We start from the raw sequence: 15,640 nt of genomic DNA, 5'->3' as shown, positions 1-15,640 counted from the left end.
ATTGGCTGCTTAGAAATTAAGTGTTAACGAGCAGTTGGACAGGTGTACCTAATAAAGTGGCCGGTGAGTGTACATGCAGATAGCTCCAAATCCGTACAGATAACATGCCACTTGGATTAAAAAAGTCGGCGTGTATTTTTACGCAAAGTCATGATGTCATGTTGATAATTTGATGTTTAAACAACTAAAAGTGCACTGTGCAGCTAATTTGATTTGTGGTTTTCAATATAAAACTAGGTGAAATCTGTTCAGTTTTTGTAGAATTACTTTTTAAACATTTTCAGCACATTTGAACAGCACAAAGAATACTAATAACTGTAAAAAAAAAAAAAACTAAAATTATGATATCCATTTATTCATATTTATTGTACAGGAAAGTTAAAAGTAACATCACAATATAAACGGGCCTGACTCAACCTGTTTTCAGCACGCTCCTGTTCTGCAGAAACATAAAACACGGGTACAGCACGTCGTGACAGACATTTGTACAGGACGTAGATATGGACTAGCCATATTTGGACAACTACAACAACAATGGTTACATAAGGTCAAAGATATTTATACTAGACATCATATGAATATGAAACCTTTACACTACTTTATCGTTAACAGCATCATCTTTGACGATCAAGGGGACCTGAGCAGCCGAGGCCTTGATGCAGAACTCCGGGTTGCTCATGAAGCTGTGGATGGAGTTGCGAGACTCAGGTTTCTCCAGACCTTTGCGGGGAGACACGCTGTGTCTGAAGGCATCCATTACACGAGTCTGAAAGATGAGGAAAAACAGCCAGCTCAGGGTTTTATGTTAAAGGAAAATGTTGGTGTTTTCAATCCTGGTCTTATTCTCATTCTATATATTGTCTGTTCTGACAGTGGATCATAATAATAGGTGGCTCTGCTACATATATCAGAGCAGGCAGCACATATTGCAAATAGAGGTGTGACGAGACAGCCGGCTCACAAGACAATCCACCATATTGGGTTTTTGAGAACAGGACAAGACATTGTTTTGTCAATCACATTTCCTGAATCTCTTCATCCTAGTCAGAGCGGACAGTGCTATGTGAATAGCAATAGGAATTTCCTTTCAAAGGTGAAACAATACCTGTGTCAAAACGCGGTTGTAGCTGCGGAGCCACCTCTTTCTCTTCATTTGCTCCTTCTCAGCGTGGTCGATCTCTTCCTGAGTCTTGGTCTCATCCATCTCACCCTCAGGGTTCTCCTGCTGCGTGGCTTCACCTGGCAGCCTCAGGAACTTCAGCCAGCTGGTGGGGACACTGGTTACCAGCTGAGAGGGGAACAGACACAAACATCCTTTTCTTCAACATTTCTGTGACCCAAAGCCCCTGGAGTTTTGGAGACAGTTTTTATTGTCTAAGGATGATGATCAGCTGCACAGAGAACCAGGTCTTCATTAATATATTTACGTTATAATTTGGGAGGAAACTAAGGGATGTCCACACCAAGAATGACTCAGAGCAATTTGATGAATGATAGAAACACTGACAGATAATCATCTAAATGTACAACATAACAGTGCAGAGAGATTGGTTCCACACAGGTGGTCAGTGGTATGGCGTGACATTAGAAATACTTTTAAAGTACTAATGTCACAGACATTCACTGAGAGTGAATCTTGTGTTTTGGATTTTATTATCATACTGCCAGTAGTCTATATCCACAATGTTCCACTTCCGAGATTGCTCTGTTGCAGCTGGAAACGCCGCCACATGTCACTCTTTTCAGCCGGATGTCCGTCCCCTTCCTCTGTGTTGGTGTTCTAACTTCTAGTGGATTTCTGAGGACTACGGTTAACTGCTCCTCAGATCTCTGCAGGGTAAATCCAGAGAGCTAGCTGGACTATCTGTTCAAGTTTTCTGTTGACTACTAAAACTAGGTTTGAAAAACACAGTACGATCGCTCCGTCTGGCACTAAGAAGGGAAGTTGACGATTGTTGACGCTCTCTGGAGCTCTGTGTGTCGAGGTTGCCTTTTTGATTCATAAAATCTCCCTGAATCCACAACTAGGTAGAATATTACTACAGATATTTATTTAATCTTACATTTTCTAAGGTCTGCTGTGTCAGTGTATTATGTATAATTATCATCTGGAGCAGGCAGTGCGTGCTCGACGCCAACGTGTACAGAACTTTATTGTTCAGCCGTAGTTATCATTTTTGGTGTGAATGGGGTTTATTGCCCATCAATCTGTTGGAAGGCTTCACATGTGGAACCTGTGGAGAAGTAATGTGTTTCATTTACAGATCTTTATTTCCTACCAGCGCCCGGTTGTGGGCGTGACAGGTCCAATGAAGAAAGGGTAGGTGGCAAGTTAAAGTCACTACGCCACAAATAGCCTATAAAGTTTTAATCATTCTTCAGCATTCATGCTAATTTATATTGTTCATTTGCAACCTGGTAGTAAATGTGGTTTTTAAGATCCTGACCACAATGCCCCCAGTTTGGTTAGAAACTTCAGGTCATCCCTATCTCCCCTCATTTACTATTAAAATGATGGCTAAGTGTCTCACCTGTCCCCACAGGAGGCTGCCGAAACCCAGGAAGGTACACCACAGCCACTGATCGATGGTCAGACCAACACAGCTGAATGGTTTACCACCAAACTGAATAATGATGATCTACAGGAGGAATGAGAGGTGACATCATACAGGAAATCTTCAACAGAGGTGGATATAGAAATAGAATAGAAAAGTGGAGCCAATAGGACTCAACAATGACCGCCCACTTTTTGAACTGCTCTGGTCCCGAAAGATATTTTCCTCATTCAAATACTCCATTGACGTTTCAGAAATTGCTGTTATCAAATTGTCACGCTTGGACCTAAGCCAATCAGCTAAGAGCTGAACGTGACCATAAAACCTTTCATTTGTCAATGTCAAACATTTTAATAAAGGAAAATGGCGAAGCTATAAGACTGTGTATGTACATGAACAATCATAGTGGTAGCAGCTCACTGGCAGTTCACAACACAGCTGAGCTATGCAATCAACGTTTCTATGGTAACAACAAGCTCCACCGATCAGAGATTGTGGCTGTTGGCTTCTAAAGGAGCATATATAATCGTTTAACAATCTCGTAGATGGTACCAAGGCTACTCTTAATGGTTTTGACAATATGATTGATAATCAAAATTCATTTAGAGGAAATTAATGATATTTTCTGAAATCACACCGTTGAGCTTTATGCAGAAGTGCTTTGACAAATAGGTTATGTCACAGTGGTCCATATACATTTAATTTTACAGTCTATGGTAACTTTACACTGCGACCCTGACCAGATATGACGATTGCCCTGCCTCTCACAGGTTACCTGTGTGAAAATGGTTCCCAGGAGGATAAAGCAGAAGATGAGGTTGTTGTAGATGCCCTCAAACACATTTCTCTCGCCATGAATCTTGCGGGCGTTGATCTCATTAAAGATCTGCATCAGAACAAACACGTTGAACACGATGGTGTAGTGCTCAGAGGACGGGGCGTGGAGGGGGGCGTCCCTGCCACTGTCAATATCAAACAGCGTATCACCTGTGACAGGGAGGGTCAAAGCACCAGTACTTAGCAAAGACTACATACGGAAACTAGCCTTTTGGCTAATTCTGACATATTTACAGCAATGTTTGTTAATATGCACTTTCCCTGTCAAATACATTTATCAATAGAAATTATGTGTTAATCAACTCAATCTTAAGGTTTTTAAATACAAAACTCCATTAACGTAAACAGTAATGCATTTACAATTAATTAGTAAGTGCCTTGTAATTAAGATATTTTGATGTTTTTGAATGGTTTTTAAGGGATTTTAAAGTGATAATGTAGCTGTGGTTGCGTTCGCTGACCACAGAAAAGCAGGGTGAAGATTACGGCTAGCTGGTAGATGGCGTGTCCAAGGATGTTCTTCAACATGGTGCGGGAAATGAGCGCCTTGTTCCGACCATACGGTTTCCTGAGCAGCAGCTCCTCGGTTGGCTGCTCGGTGGCGAGAGCCAGTGCAGCGAAGGTGTCCATGATGAGGTTGACCCACAACATCTGCACAGCTTTCAGAGGAGAATCCTTGAAACGCACACACACACACACACACACACACACACACACACACACACACACACACACACACACACACACACACACACACACACACACACACACACACACACACACACACACACAGACACACACACACACACACACACACACACACACACACAGATTTATTGTCAGTGTCTATTAGCAGAGAAACCACAAGCTCCATTTGGGAATTTCACAACTTTTTCAATTTAAACATCAGATTTGATAAAATGTCCTTGATTTAACAATCATGTGTCAAAAAACCAAGGAAGACACACTGTTGGATGCTCTCCTACTCTTCTACTCTATCTTCAATGCCAAATAAATCTATCTCTTTCTCTCCCTGACCCTGTCTTTCTGCTTAAGCAGCACTGGTTGCAGCCTGAAAATATTGTAAACAAATTAATAACATAACTAATTACACTGGACTGTTCAACTCTGTTTCAGACTGAACATGGGCCTTTTTCAGTTAAGGAAAATACTTTTCAATACTCATCTGGATTGAAGCAGCGAACATTCAGTGTAAGTATAAACACAACACATAAGATTGATACATCATTTTAGATTTTGTTTAAAAAAATAAGCATGTTAAAGTTGTTGGTATGTGTATTTATTTATTTAAGTTTATTTTACTACTTTGTATTTTGCGCAATAAAAAATACTTTAGATTCTGAAACAGTTTAATGCATTCTACTTCATTTAATGTTATTGTATAATGTTGTGGAGCCACGCAAACCCTTTAGTAATGATGTTAGCAGCATCGGTGCTGCTAACATCTGCATATTCTAAATGGTCCCCCCTGTCAGTTAGACTGGGCTAGTAGAGTGTCAAACGTTACTATTATTATGTCGGCCACTAATGTAGGCAGCAGCAGTGTCAGGTGTCTCTGACCTGGGTGATGCAGGCTCCCATGAAGGCCACGATGACGGCGACCACATTGACTGTGAGCTGGAACTGCAGGAACTTGGCGATGCTGTCGTAGACGTTTCTGCCCCACATCACAGCCTTCACGATGCTTCTGAAGTTATCATCTGTCAAGATGATGTCAGAAGCCTCCTTTGCCACATCCGTCCCCGCAATGCCCTGCAGAACGCAGCATGTTGGTTAGCTTACATAAAGTTTACACTAAAGCTCGACCCCAAGGTGGTTTTGGGCTCTTCTGATTCAGCGGATCCCCCCACTGGATCCCCACATGTTCTGACACTGGAAGCACAATGATGGAATGGGTTATTGGAAGACTTAGAAGAGTGGATATTAAATTTATCAATTAAATATTTCTGAAAGGAATCGATAAAGGGGATGAGATGATAATGAAAAAACAAAGAGAAAGATCCATTATTGTGTGCAATTGTTTGTGTGCACATTAGTTTTGTTTATCTTCCTTTAACTTTAAAAACGTAGCAAATTTATATGCATCTGATATTTGACTAATTGTAATTTTATATTATTACATTTACAAATAAGTTCACACCTTATTGTCTTTTAAATCAGCTCATATGAACGTGTTAACGGGTTAAAAAAAATATATATATTTTTCTTTATAAGTTATGTACGGATTACTGTATTTACTATTTTATAATTTACTCTGCCGTAAATGTTACAAAGTGGTGTGATGACATCAGCTACAATTACCATGGCGAAGCCGACATCTGCTTTCTTGAGGGCGGGGCCGTCGTTTGTTCCGTCTCCGGTTACAGCAACAACCTGCCTCTCCTCCAGCACGGTGCTGTCGATCATACCTGAGATGTTGAGGGACAGAGACACATTTTTTCACGCGTGTGGACCAAATGAGTATGTGCCCAAACTTTATTCATTTTTAAAATCGGTTTAAACCCATTTTTTCCCTCTTCTGTGTTTATCACTATTATTTGTTTTTTATGTTTTTGCCTCTGAATTTTTATATATGCTCTATATATTCTATATATGTGGTGCAGGAACCAGATGCGGATGAGGGCAGGGCTGGGGTAGTGCAGGAACCAGGTGAGGGTGTAGGTATGGCTGGAGCAGATGAGTGGTTGATCTATGCTTCTCTTGTGATCCGCCTTGGCTCTTTAAATTCCACTGGACTTTTGGTGTGCTGGTGGCTGTACCATTTAGTTTTGGTAAATAATGTTGATAGTAAGTCCGATGCTTATTAATGTGCATTATGATTTGCTTATATTTCAGAACCCCATGCAATTTCACATGTAACGTCGAATACAACTTCATAGTTAACTTCATGTTGGAGTTGTAAAGAAATCTTCCTGATCTTAAAGTCAGACATCTCCCTACAAACGGCCGGTGTTTTCAGCAGCCAGTTTTCAGTAGTCTTACAAGCCTATTGCCTATATTTTTGTAATACAATAAATACTGTTACACTTTTTGAACCTATTTAAGCTTGTGTAGGCCTATCTGAACATATTGAACATACCTTTTAAAATACAGTGATAAAACTGTTACATCCCTAATTTGATGTATACACATAAATAATAATAATAGTACATTTATTTATAGAGCGCTTTCCATCAAAGTGCTTTACAGCAAGAATACACTTACAAAAAGTAAATAACACTATACAAATGCATCAAAGATAAATTAGCATTAAGGACTCATTCGCAGCAGTGAATAAGTACGTCTTAACGTCGTAAAGTTCTTTAAACTGCCTTGTGTATAAATTGCACAGTATAAATATGTTTCCATTTGCCTTACCTCTCTCTAGCCCCCTGTCTGTCTATCCCCTATGTCTGTCTGACTGTCTGTCATGACCTGTTTAAAGTGTTTAAGTGTGTCTTACCTTTGACCAGAGTGTGTTTGTCCGTTGGAGATGATCTGGCAAGGACTCTCAAATTTGGCCAGATCTTATCAATAAGCTCCTGCTCAATCTGCACAGATAGAAAGAAGACAAAAATAAAGCTGTTGGAATCGCTGACATGACAAGGTTGGTAACTGATCTCTTTTGCAGCACACCCGAGTTTCTATTTATATAACACAAAACTAATTTCTCAAAAAGCTGTAATCACATCTGTTTAAACCCCCCAAGATGGTTGGTTAGTTGCAAAACAGTCATATAATCAGTTTATCTGACTAATGTTCTGCTGAAGTCCTATAAAGCAGTGGTGGATGCTTCTGGAAGTAGAGATGTTCTGATACCAATACCAGTATCGGTATCTGCCTAAAAAAGCTGGTATTGGTATCGGGAAGTACTGGAGCTCACGCACCTTTCCGATACTACATAATAAAGCCCTAAAGAATATCCACGTTAAAGTAGTTTATTAATGTTCTTTTCCTGTTGTAACTGAAGACAAAAAGAAAAGTTCTGCTGTGTTCATTGTTTGTGTTTGCTCATGTTTCACAAGACTTTGACCTGAGTCATCATATCACATCCATACAGGGATAGTAGTATACAGTTACACATACCTAATAAATTATATGAAATACTGGTATAAAATCAGTACTTGGTATCGGCCAATACGCAAGTTCAAGTATCACAATCGATAACAGGTAGCAAAAAATGGTATCAGACCATCTCTATCTGAAAGGGGTCAAAAGAGAAGCAAAGGGGTTTGTCTGCAGCAGGAAATAAAAAAATTACAATATGTTAATGCTGATGATAAACCGTTTAACCCGTTAACCCAGAATAAGTCAACTCATTTAACTATTCTTAGAGTGTTGCCAGTAGGAACTAAAATATAAAGTTGTCCTGAGTTTATCTTATTGGCAGGTAAAGGGCAGGTTCAAGGACCGAGCAAAACCTGTTACCTCCACTATTATTGGGCCACACGGGTACAAGCATTTACACACATATAGGATAAAATAATAGTTAATATTGTACTGTATATACAAACAGTATGTCCCAAGTTATAATAACAGGTCATTAAAATGTCAAATTATTGCAAAAGATTGCAACCCCTAGTTTTCAGATTGATGGGGAGCTTATTGCTTTCTTTAATGGCTTTGAAAGCAAAAGCAGAACCTCGTTTAGGCACATCTTGGATGATTATTTATCTTAAATCTCATTCTGAAAATATTAAGTTAAAGCACCAACTGTCAATCCTACAATACTGGCCAGCACTATCTAGAGTGTTGGATGTGTGTGTATCTGACCTCTCCCCGGCGGTTGTGGATCCGATGGTTGAACTCTTTGCCCTCCATACACAGGAAGTCATCTCCGGGTTGCAGGATGCCACATTTGATGGCAATGGCCCGGGCAGTATCAATATTGTCTCCGGTCACCATGCGGACAGTGATCCCGGCCCGCTGGCACTGTCTAATGGCTTCTGGTACCTAATGAGAACAAAAGAACATAAGGTTATTGAATGTACGTAATTGTAGTTTCTTTTAATACAGTGACTGTCATTATAACATCTCTACTCCAAGAGAATGTCTCTGCCTGGTCTCCATTTCACGCGGACACCTCTCCTAAATATCAGCACAGATGGTAGTCAGAATGGTGTCCTTGAGCTATGTTCAGACCAGTAAATGTATGCGATTCACTGATTTGCCACAGGATGGTGTCACTGAAAGGCCCATTTGTGTGACGTCTTGTTGTGTTACTGAACCCCCCAACATAGCACAAGTAGACTTTATATTTCACAATTACTGTTGTTTTTTGGAAGGCAGCTTTATTTCACAAAGAAAAAGAGACGACCGAGACAGAGCAGGTGCAAGTTTTTACACTCATAGTATTTAAAACTTGTGGCAGCAATAAAGGCAGTGATGTTTCCTTTTTACTGTACGGGATTCTCACACCATCTCAAAACACACTGACAAGTCTGATTGCCGGTTACATAATTTGCTACTGCAGCGTGACCTAGGGTTGCGTTTTTCCAGAAGATGAGTGGGTCTTAACTTTTCGCCCCCGCGGTAAACCCCACCACCTAGAAGCATTACCTTCATTCAAATAAACGGAAAGACCTGCGTTTTTGCTGCACCGGCTGACGCAGGCTGTTTAAATGCCCACTTAATCTAAGATGCTAAAGTAAAATACAAGCTATGATTTTATGAGTGAAAAAGCCTTATGAAGTAATTTAACATCAAACACTAAAGACTCTTAAAATAAGAAAAAAACATGTTGTTTCAAGGAGCTTTTCTTCAGATATTCTTTGAGCAGTAAATTGCACTCTGAGGAGTAGATTTACTAACATTACCGCAGTTTATGCTGCACCTGTTTATGCAAGTTCGGTAATTGCGCATGCTATGCTTTCTCATTTTGCGTAGTATTTATCAAACCTGAGACCCATCAGGCAATTAGCGCATACTCCGCCCTCTACCGTAATTAGCGTGCCTTTAAAAGAGCAAAGAATGGGCTCATATGTATCTATCATGGCTCTTCCCCCGCAGAATAGAGACTCGCTCTTACTAGCAGTATTTTTAAAACGCGTATCCTCCCACCTTTTGGGGTGGAACTCCCACTTTCCCCATGACCCTCCCACAAATGCATATTGAAAGTGCAACTTGTCTTTTCTCGCTCATGTGGCAGGCAATCTGCAATTTTACGCAAGTGTGCCCTGTTTGTAAATAGCCCGCATTTGTTAAGTCAGTAGTTGCAAACAATTAACGCCTGGAAACAGGTGCAATGAGTATTTTTACTATGATTGACCGGTTTCTTCCCTGTGTCTCTTCAAAAAGACCGGGCTGACATACCTCAGGTCGTACAGGATCTTCAATGCCAACCAGTGCAATACAGGTTAGGTCGCTGAGAATGCGGGCCTCGTCTTCCCAGTTAGGCTCTCCGTCAGTGGTAGGAAAGTCTCTGTAGGCGAGGCAGATGGTCCTTAGGCCCTCTGACGCCATGGATTCAACAACCTTCTTCACCACGTTGTCTTGGTCCTGACGTTTGAAGGCTCTAACCTCGCCAGGCTCCATCAGGATCTTACAGCACCTGGAACCACAAGAAAGAGTTATGGGATCATCATCTAACTGTGCACAGAGCTGTGTGAGCAGCAGTCAACCTACTTCCTGAGCAGGATCTCAGACGCCCCTTTGCTGTACATTCGGTAGCTGCCATCATGGTTCTTTAGCACTGTGCTCATGGACTTCCTCGCAGAGTTGAAGGTGTAGACCTTGAAAAGCTTCTCTTCTGGAATTTTGCTGCGGATGGTCTGGTAGTCTCGGTGCAGGTCTAGGGAAAATCCGAGTAAGGCACATTCAGTCTTGTTTCCAACCTGGCGAGCCAGCCCCCCCTCCTTCTCTGCTGGCTGCAAGAGAAGATGTTAAATCACAGCATGAGTTTTTAATAACCATTCAGCTTCTTCACTTGGTGTGGGAAACACGTAACTGCAGCAGCACCAAACAATAACCAAAATCCAACAACAGCAACAAGACAACTTTCAACAATTACAAAGCAGGTAACAGCGTTGGTCAAAGGTGTAACATGCAGTATTCTATTCTATTCACATTAACAAGAGAAGGTTGGAAATTGCTCTAATATAAATGCGAACTTATATAACAATAACATTATTGATTTCAGGACGTGACTTTTTGCCCGAAGACAGTGGTGTGGAGAGTGGAACGCAAGACAAGAAAATGGCGTTCAGGTAGTATGTTGTTACGGAATAGGCTGCAGAAATTGTAGGCTCCTGTTTTCAATGTAATGGCTCAATATTTAAATTATTTCAATGTGGAGGAGGTCGCTATAGTTTGATGACCACCTGCATTAATTTCAGCCAGGGTAGCCTACATTACGGGCAAAGAGGTAGTAGGGTCAGGCATTGGCTGGAGGGCTGCGGGGCTCTAGATATTGGTAGTGCTCCTGTGGATGTCATGCCCCTATATGCCCAAATAATACGTTGTTTTTTAGAAAATATTAAACCCTGGATGTATTATAGCCCAATGACCGCACAAAACACTACAGTTTCAGCCTCTCTCACTCCTCCCTTATCCGCTCTTCATCCATAGCATATAGGATACTTTATCCATAGTCTGTACTGTGGCTCAAATGAATACGGGCGGCCATCCAATTATAACAACTTAATCCACATTGTTGAAACCATTTAAATATTGAGCCATTACCTTAAAAATCTTTTATATAACAGGAGACTAAAATTTCTGTAGCTTACTCCGTAACAACAGACTACCTGTATGCTTTGTTCTCGTCTCGCGTTTCACTCTCCACACCGTTGTCTGTGGAGAAAAAATCACGTCCGGAGATTAATAATGTTGTCAGACACTTTTAGTAACAATCTGAGCAGTATCAAAACAAAATCACTTTTATTGGACAAAAATCAAGGCTCTACAATTGCCCCATTAGGTTACATTGCAGCTTGATTTGCATCACTCATCATTGTGATTTAGCTTAATACCAGACCAAATTCAAATATTTTTGGTCACATCAGTCTATTAGACACCAATGCAGGAGGAAATGGGGCCCAGCTTGAAATAAAACTGTAGATACCCTTTAATATTTGAAAACATAAAAATCAATTGAGGTGGTCCTTTAGAGTTCCCTCTTGTCGTTTTTTGGTGTCCTAAAAAAGGAACGTAGTGATGAAATAAACTATAGTGAAAAATATTTGTAGGTAAGGTAAGGTTAGTTAAGGTAAGGTTTAGTTTAGAAAAAATCATAAATATGAATAATAATAACTGATACTGATAGTAACTGATACTGATGAAGATGTATGTGTGCTCTGATCTGGGCAGTGGATCCAGGAGGCAGTGATCAGTCCTGAGCTGCAGTGGCAGTTCTCCAAACAAACCTGCTGTCTTATCAAAATGCTTAACTCACAGAGCTTTCAGAAAAGACAAATATTTTTCTTTTCTTTTTTACATCTCACCATTATCTTGCTGGTATAGGCGCAGTTGACCCCGATGCCCTGGACAAGCAGGTCCAGGATCGGGGCAGGGATCTGGTCTGGCTTTGGCAACTTCTTGTAGTAGCGTCCAGCAATGTATGTCTGCACCACCGTCATGCGGTTCATAGTGAGTGTTCCCGTCTTGTCAGAACAGATGGCTGTGGCGTTGCCCATCGTCTCACAGGCATCCAGGTGGCGAACCAAATTGTGGTCCTTCATCATTTTCTGAAGAAAAAAAAAGGAAAGCCGAGTTAACTGATACTGAGCAATTCACTAGATACATTTACAGAATGAACAGTGTTTATTCCAGGATTGGCTGGAGGGTTCAAACGGGCCTAGCTGTGGGTCACTGCTCCAACCTGGGCCATAGGCAGGCCAGGCAAACTCATACTAATGTTAAAAAACTTTATACAGTGACATTTTCATGCAATGGGACCGTTAAAGGAATTCCAATAAACCAGAGCATATTGTTCTCCCATTCTGGAATGCTGTGTGGATTCGTCTATGCGGCACTATGGAGGAAGGTCTGGCAATGTGAGACTACTTTTAGGCTAGAACAACAACCACATACTAATAGGGGCATTGGCAATGCATAAGCCTAAGTAGTGTAGTAAATATTATTGAAAAGCTAAATTTGAGCATTGAATATTTGAATATTACAAATAATAAGGAATGATATTCTTAGGGTATAATAGAGAAAGATTGAGAGCTATATGAGACAGACTGTATATGTTAAGAGTGACTGGATGTATAATGCAGTAAATACAAGAGACCTTGACTGAATAGGCCAGGGAGATGGTGACAGCCAGAGGAAGACCTTCAGGCACAGCCACCACCAGCACCGTCACACCGATGATGAAGAACTTGACCAAGAATTGTACATAGATGGGCAGACATGCATGGGCCCAGGGGACCCTTTCAACCAAGAAGGTACTGATCAGGAAGCGAATGATGAGGATGGTGACAGTGAGAAATGCAACAATCAGACCTAAAGACATAAATAGATAGACAGAGAGAGACAAATACATACAAAGAAAGGATAAGACATAGTAGGTTTAGTTTAGCTACAAACCAGAACCTGACATGTTATGTACAATGAGGAGCAGTGAAGAACCTGTTCTGTGCAACTCTTCAATAAGATACTCCAATAAAAGGAACGTGTGGTTGCACTTATCGCCCCATGAGATGTATTTACTTACATTTCACACAAAAAATTAATAATATATTTTTAACTGTTTAACTAATTCTAATTGTTGGTTAACAGTTAATTATTAACAGGATGAGGTGAATAACAGTACAGTATATTTTCTGTTCTGAGTTAAAGTTATAGTCTGTAGTTTCTGTCTCCCCATTGAGGAATTCTAAGTACCTTATTTTCCGGACAATAATTCGCACTTTGTTCATAGTTTGGCTGGTCCTGCGACTTATATTCCGGAAAATACGATAATGACAACCGTCAGCGCATCCGCATACTGGCAGTCTTATTGCTAAAGTTTAATTTACAAACAACAGAGCTACGTGTTAAAATTGACCGGAATTCTCCTTTAATTAGCTCTATATCAACTCAATTGGATATGGCTTGAATGTAACAGACTTCATTATTATAAAAAAAGATTTCCACTAAAGTTTAATCAATCACTCATGTTCCCCACATGTGGCGGGTTCATCTATTTACAATAAAAATCCTGTGGATTGTTCAATTGCGGCGGAGCACAGTAACATGTTTACTCTATCCAGAAGGGAGGTGATGTTGATATCTACGCTCTATCTATCACTGTGAAATTCACACTCTATTTATCACTGTGACATTCACACTCTATTTATCATTCATGCGATTCTTTCTTAACACCTGCTTTGCCGATCTGCATAGCCATTTTGCACAGCTTCCCCTGGAGAACAGACTTCTCCTTCTTTGGTAGGGTTTTCATCTCGCCTGGTTCTTTCTCCTCGTTAAGCGGCTGCATCTCTACCATGGGTAAAACCTGGGATTTTTCTACAGAGGAGACAGGAAGTCAATAAAACATTCAGATGTTTGTATAAAAACCATCAAACCTGCTGGTGTCAGGTCCAAACCAATTCTATTAGGGTCTACCATTTAATGTATGGTATGCTGTGTTGGGAGAAACACATTATAAATGTATTTATAACGTATTTACAGCTGTGTTTTCCTTTTTGCTGTAGTAGTATAACCCTTTTACAAATTACATTTTGGTAATATTATACCCGTTACAATCTTAATAACGCAAGTTACAACGCATTTAACCTGACGTTTAGTGTTTCGTTTTTTTAACAATTTACCAACACCGCAAAACATTTCAACAGATTAACGTCTGTGAGTATTATTTCCTGTTGCCGGAATTCAATGTCTGGGATGACTGCAGACACAGATACATTTGTGAAATGGATATTCTTTTTAGGAGTTATTTACACTCCGTTTAAGCACGGTGCTGTCCCGTCACTGTTCCCATGGTCAGAGTCTGAACCAGAGACGGTACGGAAAACATCTTTGTCCCAACAGGTAACGGCAGTGTGTCCATGCTGCTGACAGATATCAACATGTTGGGAATTAATGTTTAGGCTTGCTACAAGTAATATCACATTTTATCAACCATGGAAAGTGACTATGCCATACTAGAATACAATTGTAAAGTACTTGAGTATTTTCATTTCCTCCTACTTTATACTTCTACTTCACCACAATTCAAAGTCAAGTAGGCCTAATGTACGTTTACTTCATTATTTTTTAATAGCTTTAGCTACTTTGCATGTTCACATTAATTAAACAAAATATTATGAACAAACTATGATTTCTTAAAGTGGATAAAACAGAGACTTTATTGATCTGGTGATGAAATTCCTAAGCTACCTGCCAAGTCACACTTACGCTGTCATTTTGGTGAAAGTAACTAAAAAGTAATGCAAAAGTAGGGTAACACATTACAATTCAGAGACAGTAATATTGTAATAAACTTATTATCCTCAAATGACAGTAACTAGTAATCTATAATGTATTGCATTTAGGAAGTAACTTGCCCAACTCTGTTGGTATGTACAGCCTAAATTCTCAAATTAAAGCCAGTATTAAAATAGTGTAGTTGTTTATAATAGTCAGGTTTTTATGAATCAATGTTAACTGCTGTCAATAAAATTGATTCCTTCAGCTAGGAGTGCTAATTGAATAGCCAACCCTTGTTAACCAATCATTAACTATACACCATTCACAGACAAGTAGGGATCTGAGTCCAAGTCACAAGGTTGTGCTGAGCAGCAGAAGAGTCCAGTTTTCCTGGTTGCCCCGTGCTGCCTTGCCTGACCTCAAGTCCTTGGGTCGTCCTTGAGAGAGGTTCCGTCTTCGTGGCCATTACATTTCACACTCCCTCAACCATTGATTAATCTGCTCATTATTTTCTCAATAAATTGATTGATAGTTTTGTCAATAAAATGTCAGAGGATAGTGATAAACGCCCTGTGTAGATTCCCAGAGTCCAAGTGGTAGGCTATGTTGTATCTAACCAACAGTCCAAAAATCCAAAGCTATTATATTTGTTATAATGTATGACAATGAAAAGCATTAAGTTCTCACATTTAGAAAGCATGAAACGTCTCCTTCTCTGTGAGACATACAAACCAAACATACTTGGTTTGTCATTCTTCTCATCTTCACCAGCAGCAAGCAGTGTTAAGATGATTCCTGTCTGAGAATTCACACCTACAGCGGTGACCAAAAACTTGCCAGAGCCCTCCATCACATGGGTGCCTGAGAGAGAGAGAGAGAGAGAGAGAGAGAGA

General features: G+C 40.2%; 1 protein-coding gene across 2 annotated transcripts in view; it reads right to left on the bottom strand.

Annotated features, from left to right (window-relative positions):
• Positions 1 to 365: 365 nt before the first annotated feature.
• LOC117941866 (plasma membrane calcium-transporting ATPase 2-like) overlaps positions 366 to 15,640 on the bottom strand; it is a 20,660-nt gene continuing 5,385 nt past the window's right edge. For both annotated transcript variants that reach the window (XM_034867051.1, XM_034867052.1), the window contains exons 6-20: positions 15,489 to 15,608; positions 13,701 to 13,844; positions 12,625 to 12,839; positions 11,834 to 12,076; positions 10,017 to 10,258; positions 9,705 to 9,942; positions 8,166 to 8,345; positions 6,856 to 6,943; positions 5,715 to 5,821; positions 4,974 to 5,165; positions 3,854 to 4,067; positions 3,331 to 3,542; positions 2,532 to 2,639; positions 1,106 to 1,288; positions 366 to 766 (exon numbers count right to left, since the gene is read on the bottom strand). In XM_034867051.1, the coding sequence (XP_034722942.1) occupies positions 590 to 766; positions 1,106 to 1,288; positions 2,532 to 2,639; positions 3,331 to 3,542; positions 3,854 to 4,067; positions 4,974 to 5,165; positions 5,715 to 5,821; positions 6,856 to 6,943; positions 8,166 to 8,345; positions 9,705 to 9,942; positions 10,017 to 10,258; positions 11,834 to 12,076; positions 12,625 to 12,839; positions 13,701 to 13,844; positions 15,489 to 15,608 (2,663 nt within the window). In that variant the 3' untranslated portion in view covers positions 366 to 589. The remainder of the gene's footprint in view (positions 767 to 1,105; positions 1,289 to 2,531; positions 2,640 to 3,330; positions 3,543 to 3,853; positions 4,068 to 4,973; positions 5,166 to 5,714; positions 5,822 to 6,855; positions 6,944 to 8,165; positions 8,346 to 9,704; positions 9,943 to 10,016; positions 10,259 to 11,833; positions 12,077 to 12,624; positions 12,840 to 13,700; positions 13,845 to 15,488; positions 15,609 to 15,640) is intronic.

Source organism: Etheostoma cragini, chromosome 3 (genome assembly GCF_013103735.1).
Source record: "Etheostoma cragini isolate CJK2018 chromosome 3, CSU_Ecrag_1.0, whole genome shotgun sequence".
Taxonomy (NCBI): Eukaryota; Metazoa; Chordata; class Actinopteri; order Perciformes; family Percidae; genus Etheostoma; species Etheostoma cragini.
This window is presented reverse-complemented; position numbering and strand designations above follow the sequence as displayed.